Here is a 12,878-nt window from a genome sequence, read left to right as displayed (position 1 = left end):
ACCAAATTTGACGTGGATCATCTTCAGACCATGCTGGCAAAATATTATGAATTTCGTGTCAATATACGAAACGGTTCTCATTTATCGCATCAACGAACCTGCTGGAAGGGTGCCAAAATGCATTGGAGGCTGTATCTTTGCAAAGGTTTGACATATTTGCACCAAACTTTGTATGTGTCATCGTCACCTCACACTGACCAATCCAAACTAATTTGGTAACAGCGCCACCTATTGTTTACACATGATAAGACAATAAATCCTATTACTAGTTGTTGTGTTTATTGTTTTCAAGCCATTTTGCCTAAAATAATCTTAAAATGGTTTTAATTACTCATTCCTGCATTTTGTCTGAAGCTTGCTTCTGTAGTGCTTGGCCCCGTTATTGCTGCTTGCAGCTATATTTTTTATTATTTTTTTATGGACTACATATTTATTGTTCACACTAAAGCTGTAAACGACTAATTTATTTTTTCTCCCAAATTCTTTTTTCTCTTTTAAACTTTCCTTCGTAAAAATCCTATCGAGTAATACCATTTAGCTCTGACTATAATCATAAATGTGTAAACAAATGTGAAAACCATGCTTCTAAATTTAATTAAATAAAAATGAGACCATGTATTAAATAAGTATGCAAGTGATTAAACACTGGTGATGTCTAGCTGTGAAGCGCCGTCTTCATCTTATCCAGTGACTGTCGATTCTGAAAGTCTGGACAAAAATATTTCAAAGCTGAAAGGCTTAGGGCATGTAATGTCATTGCAGTTTTCATGTTTATTAAAGACTTTGCACATAATACAGGGATTCCCAAGCATTTTACTCAGCCAAACCCCCTTTGGATAAATATTTATTTCTATTTTTATTCCAGTAATTTAACACATTCACATGTTTACAGTTCTCTGATCTCAGTTAATGTTCACATTAGCATGCAGGAAAACAAGTTGGTTTTGATTAAGTGTTTTTATTTTATTTTACATTTTTATGATTTAATAATTAGCTTTTTAGCAACTCACAAACCCACTGCACAGTACATTTAGTGGCAAATTTAAAACAAGCTTGATAAAATCTAACAGTAATTTTAAAAGTAGCCAGATTACATGAACTACAGTTTTCATTGTGTAATCTGTAACAGACTACAATGTTCGTAATCTACCCAGCCGTTTGTGAGGTACTTCTGTGTGCAAAAGCTGCCTGAAAGGACAAGTCACTGGCTAATCTTTCAGACACAGCCAGAGCTGTATGCTTGCTTAGATCACATCAGATTTCCTTCTCATTGACAGGTTCTGTGCAGTCAGAGTAATCGCTCTCACTGTACAAACCAATGCTTCATGATAACATTGTCATCTGTGCTTTAAATACTCAAGCTCCTTAAAGTCTAAAGATGGATTCTAATTGGCTGTCATTGTCATAAAATGCATGAAAAAGAACACACAACAATAAAATAAACAGAACAGACTTTAATAAAACAAAATCAGAACGTTTTCAATGAACTATTACAAGAAGAAACGCAAGTCTAGATTTTTCAGATAATAGTTTTATAAGCCACAAGATGCAGTGGTCTTTCGTTTCCTTGCCGAGAGTCCTTTTTCAGTCACTCGGCATAGAGGATCATGGTTTATAAAAGGACTGACATGCAGCGCACCAAATTAAATCACTTATTTGCATGCTATTGTTATGTATATAAAATACTGAAGCTGTGATTCTCTTTTACTATAGAAGATAGGTAAAATAAAAAAAATGAAACACTTTGGACCTAGATCCTATCATGACTATTAGAAAATTATCCTTGCCAACCAGCCTCTTAAGGAGATGGGGGGGGGGGGGGGGGAGCAAAAACAAATCTCAGACTGCACTTAATACTAATCTTGGGAGGCAGATCTGGAACGAGAACGGGATTTAGAGCGCGAGCCAGACTTTGAGCGAGAGCGTGAATGCCTGTCTGGAGACTTGTATTGGCTCTTTTCAGCCTGAGGTGATGGAGAGCGAGAAGCAGACTTGGCACGAACCCCATCGCCATTCTCCATCGGTGAAGCCGATCTACTCCTAGATTTCTTGCTGACTGATTTCTCCTTGGAGCGTTCACGATCTGACTTCACTTTAGAAGTGCTCTTAGAGCGGGACTTGCGCTCGTCTGAGCGGGAGCGAGACTTGCGACTGGTTGATCGACTGCGCGATTTGCGTGTTCGGGAGCGAGAACGGGATTTACGGTTGCGTGAGCGAGACTTGCTCGATGGAGATTTGGAGCGAGACCCGTGTCCTGACCTGGAACGGGAGCGGTGCCGGCGAGAGCGAGACCTACAGAAGACAAACAGCAGCTGAAAGAGGAGATCCAAACTGTTGTGTTTACATTCAATTAAAACTTTCATTTTATTACCTAGAGCGAGATCTTGAGTTGCTCCGAGAACGGCTGCTACGGCGACTCCTACTACGAGAACGACGCCGGCTACGAGAACTGGGGAAAAAAAAAAAGATTAATTTTATTAACATACTCCTGTCCCAAGTGTATATGCAATGTCAACTTTAGAGGTAAATACTGAGGCTCTTATCAAAGTAGTTGTCTGTTAAGCATTCAGTTTGACAAAGGACTGTTTGTACAATTAAAGATAAAAAAGAAATCCTGTTTTTAAAACAGCCCTTTAACTTTGAAGGAATCATAATCCGCAATTAAACTGGGCCTAAGCTAGAACCTTGTGGTATACCAATGGTGAAAAGTGCCCAGCAACATCCCAATCCTAAAAGTTTTGAAATGTCCTTCAATATAGACAAAAAAAACCAAGGCGATTTAACAGCATGACCCTACCAGTTTCACCAGAAATGGGTGTTTTGCACTTGTTAGCACTCACCGAGAGCGGCTGCCAGAGTAGGAGCGACGACGGCGCTGCTTGTCTTCAACCAGACGAATCTTCCTGCCATTGATGTCTGTTCCATCCAGTTTATCCACAGCTCTCCGCATGTCAGAGTAGGAGCCGAACTCAATCACACCCTCATTGGCACGCTCCTTATGGGCATCTGCGTAGGTCACCTCACCTGCCTGTCGCATGAAATCCTGCAAAAGGAACCCAAACTTCAACTCCGTGCAAAACATTGCTGGCGACGGGAAAGTAGATACTTGAGGGCTAAAATAGTGATGTACAGAGATTAATTATTTTGCTGAAACTGAAGTTCATGAACCTTTACCTTGAGGTCTTGCCAACTGCAACGGCTAGACAGATTCTCCACAATGAGACGGTACTCAGTGCGAACGGGAGGGCCATACTTATTCCTTCCAGGGCGACTTCTGCTGCTGTAACCACCTTTGTAAGCAAAATGAAGGGAACATAAAAAGATCCTTTAATGAAAGAAATCAGGGAAAGACCACTGATTTAACATTACAACCTAAGAGAAGATACAAGTAATATTTGCCCTCTGTTGCTTATTGCCAACCTGTTCAGACTCAAGAGCAGTTTGCTGCCTCCCAGAAAAGGCATTACTATTTGGATAAAAAAGAAACTGATAAGACACATAAGTCTGACAAGACCATCATTCTTGGTCTCTCAGGGCAAAAAATTATATTTGGATAGGCAGCATGATACATTTAAATGTTTAATATTCAGGCTCACAAACCCTTCGCTTCACTTGTTCGTACAGAAATGCTAGTGAACCCAATGTCTCCATTTTAATGCTTTTTAATTATATCTTGGCTAGAGGCTTTCCATATGGACAACATAGCAATAACTAGTGTCATTCCTCACCATCACCCCTGGTCTATTGGCAAAAGGCTGCGGTCATCTTGGCTTCCGGTTAGGTCAGCCAAAGCATCAAGGGGCAAAGGTCACACACACATTGTAAGGTGAAGAGGCCAAGGCCAAACTGGTCAGGTAGTCATCTTAGCCACAACGACACTTGGACTCAGCCTCAGTCCCCACTGGACTCTTTCAAATTGAAACATCAAGGACTTTGTTATTATGAAGATCAAATTGGAAATAAAATAAGACTTATATACATGGATGTTGATGCTTACTTTCCACTGGGCTAGAACACAAGCTTAAACTCAAGAACAAAAGAAATGGCATATTGGGCAAAGAAAGAATATATAAATCGCCCTCAAAAAAAGAAACAACAAGTGGAAAAGAATGTAAAATAAGAACAAGTAGCATGTTTCAAAACGGTTAAGTTATCAGTGATCGCAAACTAAAAACTAAATAAAAGAACTGGTAATGACTTGCCCTGATGTGGCCGGGCTGAAGGGAACGATCATTCATTCACATTGTTTCAAACCGGTTTCTCTATTCAGTGGAACACGAAAAATTTATTTTGACCAATTTGTGTAAACAAACAGTGGCTGGTAGCCACTTGATTTCCAAAGAATGGAAAAAGATACTATGGAAGTCAATGGCTACCGTCAACTGTTCAGTTACACAGTTCTTTTGTGTTCAGCAGAATAAAGAAATTTGTACCAGTTTGAAAACTTGATTATGAGAAAATCATGACAATTTTAATTTCTGGGTTAGCTATAGACAGGGTGCACATAAGTGGTCCGCAAGCGGGACCAAAATAAGAAATGTGCTGTGTAAGAGGCATGTTTGCATACAGACATGGTTAATGCACAATTACCATTTTAGATCGGCAAACTGTACTGTATAAGATTTCTATTCAAACTGAAGATATAAATCTACATTAAAGTTTTCAAAGCACGATGCAAAACTGTGACCTTTCATTCACTGATGCTCTACAGTCGGCAGCGCGTATACTTGCCGGCAACACACCAAGATAAAAGCTTGCCGATTTTAATTTTGAAAATTAAAAATTATCATTACGGCTCAAATTTAAATAATATTAGCATTTTATTTTACAGTTTACTATAAAGTAAATTTTTTATTTAATACTCCCTTTTTCATTTTAAAATATATATTTTTAAGTGCAATAACATCACTCGCTAATTTTTTTTTTTTGTAGTTTTATTTGAAGAGTCACACCATGTGCCGTGTGAGGAACAAACCAAATCTCCATGTTCTCGTATGACAACCAGGCTGAAAAACGTGTGCACCCCTGACTATAGGCTACCTTTTCATTCACAACATTTCATTAACACATCAACATTTCCAGAAAGATGTGTGGAGCTGGGGCCCGTTCTTCATACCTCGCTTAATACATCAGAGTAACAGTAGCTGGGATAGATTTTAAATGTCAATTACACTTAAAGATGCAATCTAGTCCCGTTTACTTCATGAAATAAGCTGCTACCAAGCAGGTTTAGGCTCACGGACCGGTTGCCAAGACAGCAACTCCGAGATGAGCTTCAAAGAACCAAATAATCAAAGATCATGACGAATCATCAAATCTAATCCAGATAACGGAGCTAGCGATGTACGGAGAACGGGCCACTGATCTGGGTTTCTTTTGAAAAAATGTAAAACAAAACATTTTGGCTCTTTAATATTATTTTTCTTCAGCTGCTGAAAGTTGCCAGCATGACAAATGAAATACAGAAATCAATAATAGCAAGTTAAAGTAATTAACTGCCAATAGGACAAAGAAACAAACAAAGCAGTGTTACAGCTGGAGGAACATAAAACTGGGTAGCAAGTTTTGTGTTTGCTTACCGTTTTTAATATCCGGTTACAATCATCTGGTTTACAGAAACTCAAAAACAAGTTCTCAATGCAACACATTACAGATGTTCTTGTACTTACTACTGCGTCCTCCTCCTCCTTCGCCTCTGCCACCGCCTCCTCCTCCGTGATAACCCCCTCCTCCGTAGCTGTCTCGGTCCCGGCGTGGACCCCGGGCGTGCTCCACCATCACCCGCTCCCCACACAGCTCTTTACCGTTCAGCTCATACACGGCATCATCAGCATCACGGGTTTCCTCAAACTCAACAAAGCCGTACCTAGAAACACAGCACTGATCAGACTCGGCTGCAACTAACACTTATTTTGACAATCCATTAGTTGGCCCATTATTTTTCCGATTAGTTTTCGTAAAAATTAAACAAAATTATTTATTATTATTATTTTTATGCAGTAGTCAGTTTGTTTATCATTTTATTTACTTTGGACTCTTAAATCATTACTTGAAAGCAGAAGTTTAAGCTTAGTCTTTGTTTTTCTTTATTCCCAGGTGTGCATTTGTTGAGGTCATTTGCTCCTTTTGAGGAAAGTGATTTGAAAGTATGTACTCTTTTGGTTCACCCAGTTATTTATTCTCTTTTCTATTTTTTTTGCGTTATGTCATTTTCTTTAATATTAATATCCTTTAACGCCAGGGGCCTCAGGGATACTTTCAAGCAAAACGTCTTTTGTTTGCTAAAAAACACTGATCGGATTTCGGTTTTCTCTTTAGGAGTGTCATTCTACTAATGATGATAACAAATGGTGGAAATCTCAGTGGGGTAATGAACACTCAGCTGGAGTAAGCATTTTGAGAAACACATTTGGTGGGGATGCATTAGGCTCAGATTCAGATAGCTTGGGCTTTTACTTCTTTGAATAAAATGAGCGCTTCATGTTTCAGAATTAAAATGCACGGGTGTTTTTACATGAATTTATCTTTGAAAATAACTGATGTCATTTTCATTTAGTGTTTCCTGTAATGCATGATCAAGTAGTGTCTTTGATAACAGCCGTTATCTCTGCTCCAACAGCACCTCCTGCTGGCAGATGATTCATTTACAGTCTGTGGGATACACTGGTGTCTATCAACAGACAAACAAAAAGCATGTTTCAGAACCGCTTTGAGAAGCTGCTTTTATTTAGCCATTATTTTACTCTAAATTGAGCTACTACTACCATTACGATCTTGAACCCTGCAATAATTTGCTCAAACTCACTTTTATTAAAAAATAAATAAATAAATAAAAATACATATCGGTTGCCCTGATTTCTAGATGGGCATCGGCCAGTGAAAAACCCCTATTGGTCGATCTCTAGTATCAAATAATAATTATTTGGACAGATATCCTCCAAAATGGAGAGCTTTTTTTTTTTTTTTTGGAATTGGTGCCCATTTGGAGAGAGAGATTTCATAATAATTTGGAGTTTACTTACAAGCCACACCACGTTAACCAATCAGGAGCCTGTTTGCTGCTGTGGTGGCAGCCCACCCACAGTCACTCATTCAACATGAAGGAACTACTGATGTTGGCAGTGAGCAGTCACCCAGAGCTATCACAAGTTCATATTTCTATAGAGACAGGAATTAAAAGGACCTTGTTTGGAAGAGTAGACACCCCATTTTAACATGGGGAGTCTATGGGACTGACTCGCTTTTGCAGCCAGCCTCAAGCTGCCAGTAGATGAATTACAGTTTTAGTCGCCTCCTTGTTGGCTTCACGAGAGAGAGCGGGAGTGATGCAGTGTGAACGCAGCACCAGGATTGGAAAATGGTTATTTTTTCAAGCATTCATTTAAAAAAAAAAAAAAAAAACTCTGGCTATCGCTGTATGTAGCAGAGCTGAATAAAAAGCAGAAACGTTACATGATTGCGAAAAAAAAAAAAAAAAAGACAACACTGTTGGAGGTTGCCATATGAATGAGACATGCTGTAAGCTGTATCCCAGCTGTCAAAAAAAGTCAGTGAATTCTCTTATACAATGGTGTAAAGTCTAAACTAGTTAAATCCAAAAGGATTGTTTAGTGTAAAACATGTTGGAGACAAGCAGACAGGCTGACGATTCATTAAATGGTAAGCGGTTTCCTCTAAAAAGCGGTTTATCCAGCGCAGTGAAGTCAGTCTTCCATTGACATCCAATCAAAAATAGATACGGCCTCTGGTCTCCTTTCCCAAGTACTGGCAAACCGGAAGCGTTAACGAAATCAATTCCAATTCCTGGTCTTGGAGTCAATGGGAATAGATTCCTCACTGTTGTTTTCGATTCTTGTTTTTTTTTTTTTGATTAAAGGAACCTAATCTCACCATGATGACTGCAGAATAGGTAGTATAATGTATCCTTCCTATAATACGAGGCTGGAAAAAAAATGAAATTTTCTTAGACGATACGAATATTTTAATTTTGTCAGCATTGCCCGTGAAATTAGTCATAGCCCAGCTCAGCATGGACATGCATTTATCACATGAATTAAATAAGACATGAAGTGGCTGAAATAAATGTGCACAGTTCCGCTGAATGATGAAGTTTACTTTGTACAATATTTACAAACAGTACACTGAAACAGAATAACCAGAACATTAATGACTGATAGAGCTCATGGTTTATCTGTCAATCAGATGCGCTCTTGGCCACTCATCGATGATCGTGACGTGTTATTTTATAATTATCATTGGCTGATACAAATGTGTCTTCTTTCTGTTTATTTTCGTGAATTTAAATGTGTGAGAGTCTTTGTCGGATGTAGCCTTCCGTTTGAGAGACTTCCATAGATAAAGACTCTGAATCAGGAGTCGATTCCCCTTGATGGAATCGACTCTCGATTCCCAACGCCTCGGATTCGATTCCCAGCCCTAGTTAGCATTAGCCGAAACGCTTTCTTGGCTAAAGGCTGCAGGCTTGCCTCGCTTCAGGCCGTCGGGCGCGCGCACATTTCGGACGCGCTCGAGCAAATGGAGGCGCTTCAGCGGTGGAAATGTGGCGAGATTATCAAAATGTAATTTCTGCAACAATTACCACCTAAAAAGAACAAATCTGATCACAACATTTCAGCAGAATACTGATCAGGATCACCGCATAGTCACCGACTGCGAAAAAAACACTCACACTCGTTTCAAAAGAAACATTTCAGTTTAAGTCTATTGTTCTATACGAGAAACCAACGTGTAGCTCTTAACCCTAGCGCCAAGATAAATGTTGCAGCTGTACTACCAGATTAATCTCTTCATGGACTGATAATGGCGCTCTCTCTCCTCGTGTCGCGCGCACACGGCTGTAACGTTACTCACCCGTTCTTCAGATCCACCTCCAGCAGCTTCCCGTAGCCGCTGAAGAACCTCTGGATGTCTTTATCACGGACATGATAGCTCAGCCGGCCGATGTAAACTCGAGGCATGGTGATTCCGTGTGTACCCAGCAGCCGTTACACCGATTACTCCAGAACGGGAAAACAGACACAACAGGCTTTTGTCCTCGTGTCAACCGGAAGCTCTTCGACATAGACCGCCCCTTCTAAAATAAAAGTCTTTCCGATTTAAAAGTGCTATGCTAAAAAGGTCTTCACTGTGCATTTTTTTAATTAAGAAATAATTAAATCAAATGCAACATCAAATATATATATATATATATATATATATATATATATATATATATATATATATATATATATATATGCTATATTTGTACTTGTCAATTTTAAACTTTATCTAAGATAAACACTTAAAAATGTGCTATTTATTCCAAAAGGTGGAAGGGTTTAGGGATTCAGGGGGCCTTAAACATAAATATTTTCTAGGCCCTGAATCTGAATAATTACACACAAAGCATTTACATTAAAGCATAGTTGGATATTTTGGGTTAACTTCAGTGTAATTCCCACTTCACTGCAAGGCTGTTTATTATACATATGTGGAGGACTCATGCACATTAGACATTTTCAATACGAACGAATATCAGAACAGTAAATGCGAGTGGACTCACTGATGTCTTATTGAAGTCTGCTGGAGCAGGTCAAGCTCAGGACAGTCCTGTCTGCAGAGGCACATCCTTCCTGATTGAACAAACCATGTTGCATCTGCCCCTCATTGCAATCGTCCCCACTCTCGCCTATTCTACAAGAAATCTGTATTTTTTTACCCAGCTTACAGTAAATTTGTATTGTAAACTTCCAGCCATACACACATTGCTAGATACGTGACTGATCATGAACATATCAAAACATCATAGTGTTATTAAATTGCTGTACCATCATGGTAGGCTACTTTTTGATAAATGAAGTTCTGCTGAAATAAACTGTTTAGCTTCCATCCACTTGCTAGATCTATTAGCTTGTAACAGTATGTTCAGATTAGAAACACACCCGTGAAATCCTGTCGCCCACAGTTACATTAATGCCACTCAAGAGTATATATATATTTATTTACATTTATTCGTTTAGCAGACGCTTTTATCCAAAGCGACTTACAGATGAAGATACATATCTATATATATATATCCTATTACTCCATAAAGGGAGCTGAAGGAAGGTTCAACTTGAAAAACGATCATCTGCACAGACAAATCTTTTCCACATTCCACCTTTATTAAATCTGTACAAACCAGCAAACAAGCCGTGTGTGCTTTAATTTCAGAAGCACGTAGATGTTTCTTTATTAGCCAAAAGAATCAGAACATGCAATTTGGCAAGAGATGCAATAAATACACACTCCTCCATCATACATCATATCAGCTCATATGAAAACATTTAATTTCTATTACAAATGTGCGCCAGAAGGATGATGATTGTTTCACCATGGGGGAAAATAGGGTATGACCAAATCTACAATATATCAAAGTGCTTTCAGTGATTCTGTCTTTAGAAATCTATTCCAGCTTTATAAAGCTTACACTTTTATGTTAATTCATCCTGAATAAAAACAAAAATAGGCGAAATGTAAATGGAAGCTGCATACGCACTGGGAATGACTGTCTTATACTTGCACGGACTAAAACATCATTGTCATCAGTCCCAGTCTCTGGAGACAAACATGTATGCGTCTGGAACTTCCTCACACTTTGGTATTTAAAAAAAATATTTCCATTTTGGTATTTGGCTGTGAAACCAAGACCTAAACAAGCACAAAACAACTGAAGAAGAACCAGTGGCTGCATGTATGTGATGGTTTCATGCTCAATCTTTCAGCTTACTCTCCAGGAAGTCCTGGATTTTGTTGATTTTCTCTTCTTGTTGATCCAGGAGATCCAGGATGACTCCCATGGGTGTCTTCTTTAGGCCAACACCCTCGATCTTGTTCTCCAGCTTGTTCTTCATGCTGCGGAGTCTCAGAGAAGCGTGGATGAGGATCACTGCAGGGAAGACAAGACTTGATGAACATACCACACACACACGAGAGACTTTAACTCATCTATAGAGTATTTAAAGCTGTCCTGTTAAACCCAGGGTACAGCTTCTGCCCACTGCATACACACTATAACACTTTCTTCAAATGTCCTTTATAAAAAATATGTGAATACACATGTAGCGATCGAATGGAAACTACTAGATTTGAGATGTTAAATAAATTGATGCAATTTTACTATTCAATTCATAGACATTACATTTTCACAAATGTATATATTTAGTCTTTAGGGTGCACATAATATGAAGTTATTTAAAGATCCGGGCAGAGTGCTGTAAAAGGCTCATGTACTGACTTTAGACAGAGACGTGCTGAAACAGAATAAACTCTAATTAGATGATGATGATGATGATGATGATGATGATGCTTTGTGTTGCCATGACTACAAGCAAAACACTGAGATCTCTCTGCTGGTTTTTATTAATAATAAATAATAAAAAAGAGCTTTTATTTTGATATGTAATTTATTTATTTCTAGTTTAATTGTTGTATTTTCCAGCATGCTTAACAATAACGCTAACTTATTGCTATTAATAGTTTAATAAAAAAAAAAAAAAAAAAACTTTAACAATCATTGAAGCTTTCCACTGCATACAAGGTTCTTTATAGTGGATGGATCTAGTGTTTTTTGTGTAACTTCTATGCATCTCTGTGAAAATCTCCCTCTGAAGCCTTTATTCAGAAGTCTGTGGGTGACATCTGTACTCAAATATTATGTTTGTTTTGGGGGTGACGCTGCATCCACACCAGTAAGTGTCAGTATAAAGTGAATTCCTGAAGACCTGGTACTCACGGAGCATGGGAAATGTGATACCAAAGAGAAACACTATCACTCCTCCACACAGGGACAACAGGAAGTAGCTGATTCCCAGGACACCCACAACAAACAGGGTGGGATTTCTCTTCTTGAAGTTCTTGATCACAGCTTTATTCTCTCCTGCCCACACCGAGCCCATGAAGACCAGAGCCACGACCGCTCCACCAAGAAACATGCCCAGCGGGTTCAGACACCTGCACACATCACTAGCAGCATTATTATTATAATAACACCTCGTGCTGCAGCAACCTAGTGTCAGTGTGAACAACAGGAAGTCTTCAGTCAGGAGAAGGAAGACAGCAATACTCTAGTTATCGGCATTGCACATTTATTTCGATGTAATACAGGTGTCATTATAATAGTTGTTTTTGATGTGAACAGCTCTGTTCAACCATTATTTTTAACATAAAGTAATAAATATGGATTTTATATGTAGTGCAAAAAGTAATGTACACACAATGCTTGTCACTGCTTCGTTTTTGTTGTTTGTTTTCTGGTCATGATAGACTTTTAAACATGCTAGGTTATAAATGATGCTCTTACAAAATCGTGTTTGTAAACAGTGTTGATGAAACGCGTTGAGCTGAGCTGCTCACATTCAGCCAAAGAAGGGTGGGTCCACACATCGACCAAAACAGGCCTCGCGAATAACGAGCACACAGTGTATTTGTGATTCAGTGTTAGTACACAGTCACTGCATCGAGGGGTAGTCTGATCTGTCCACAGTTAGACCGGCTTCCCGATGATAATAAACACACACACAGCTCTCTGGAGCATTCCGTAACACACTGAATGATGTGCACACTAATAATTATAAGTGATTAAGACCTTTACATACCCGACCATCAGAATAAAGACGACAGCTGCCGCAAAGTAATTAGTCTGATAATAAAGCAGATTGCTGATCACTCTGTTATTCCATTTGCTTAAATCAGACACCTCTGGTTTGGAGAAGCGGTCAACCCCAGGGAAGAGATCACCCCACGGTCTGAAGGGCGCGAGCTCCATCCCTGCCATGATGCTCTCCGGTCTCGAGCTCCGTGGCGCTGCGGTCAAGTGGATTCACGGCTGGGCGGGGCTT

General features: G+C 39.1%; 2 protein-coding genes across 3 annotated transcripts; both read right to left on the bottom strand.

The window, feature by feature from the left end:
* Positions 1 to 1,439: 1,439 nt before the first annotated feature.
* LOC127944704 (serine/arginine-rich splicing factor 6-like) lies at positions 1,440 to 9,087 on the bottom strand. The gene is made up of 6 exons (XM_052540896.1): positions 8,872 to 9,087; positions 5,670 to 5,866; positions 3,175 to 3,290; positions 2,841 to 3,043; positions 2,372 to 2,449; positions 1,440 to 2,292 (listed from the first exon to the last, which is right to left on the bottom strand). The coding sequence occupies exons 1-6, from the start codon at positions 8,976 to 8,978 to the stop codon at positions 1,857 to 1,859; spliced, it is 1,137 nt and encodes a 378-aa protein (XP_052396856.1). The 5' UTR covers positions 8,979 to 9,087; the 3' UTR covers positions 1,440 to 1,856.
* Positions 9,088 to 10,142: 1,055 nt separating this feature from the next.
* On the bottom strand, positions 10,143 to 12,878 carry LOC127944715 (PRA1 family protein 3-like). 2 transcript variants are annotated; one of them, XM_052540916.1, is made up of 3 exons: positions 12,636 to 12,878; positions 11,774 to 12,003; positions 10,143 to 10,927 (listed from the first exon to the last, which is right to left on the bottom strand). In XM_052540916.1, the coding sequence occupies exons 1-3, from the start codon at positions 12,812 to 12,814 to the stop codon at positions 10,752 to 10,754; spliced, it is 585 nt and encodes a 194-aa protein (XP_052396876.1). In that variant the 5' UTR covers positions 12,815 to 12,878; the 3' UTR covers positions 10,143 to 10,751. The 2 variants fall into 2 exon arrangements, with proteins under 2 accessions (XP_052396876.1, XP_052396877.1); XM_052540917.1 differs by having other exon boundaries at positions 11,774 to 11,991; positions 12,636 to 12,869.

Source organism: Carassius gibelio, chromosome A23, assembly GCF_023724105.1.
Source record: "Carassius gibelio isolate Cgi1373 ecotype wild population from Czech Republic chromosome A23, carGib1.2-hapl.c, whole genome shotgun sequence".
NCBI classification, from domain to species: Eukaryota; Metazoa; Chordata; class Actinopteri; order Cypriniformes; family Cyprinidae; genus Carassius; species Carassius gibelio.
The sequence above is the reverse complement of the archived record's forward strand: the minus strand, read 5'-3'. Positions and strand labels throughout refer to the sequence as shown.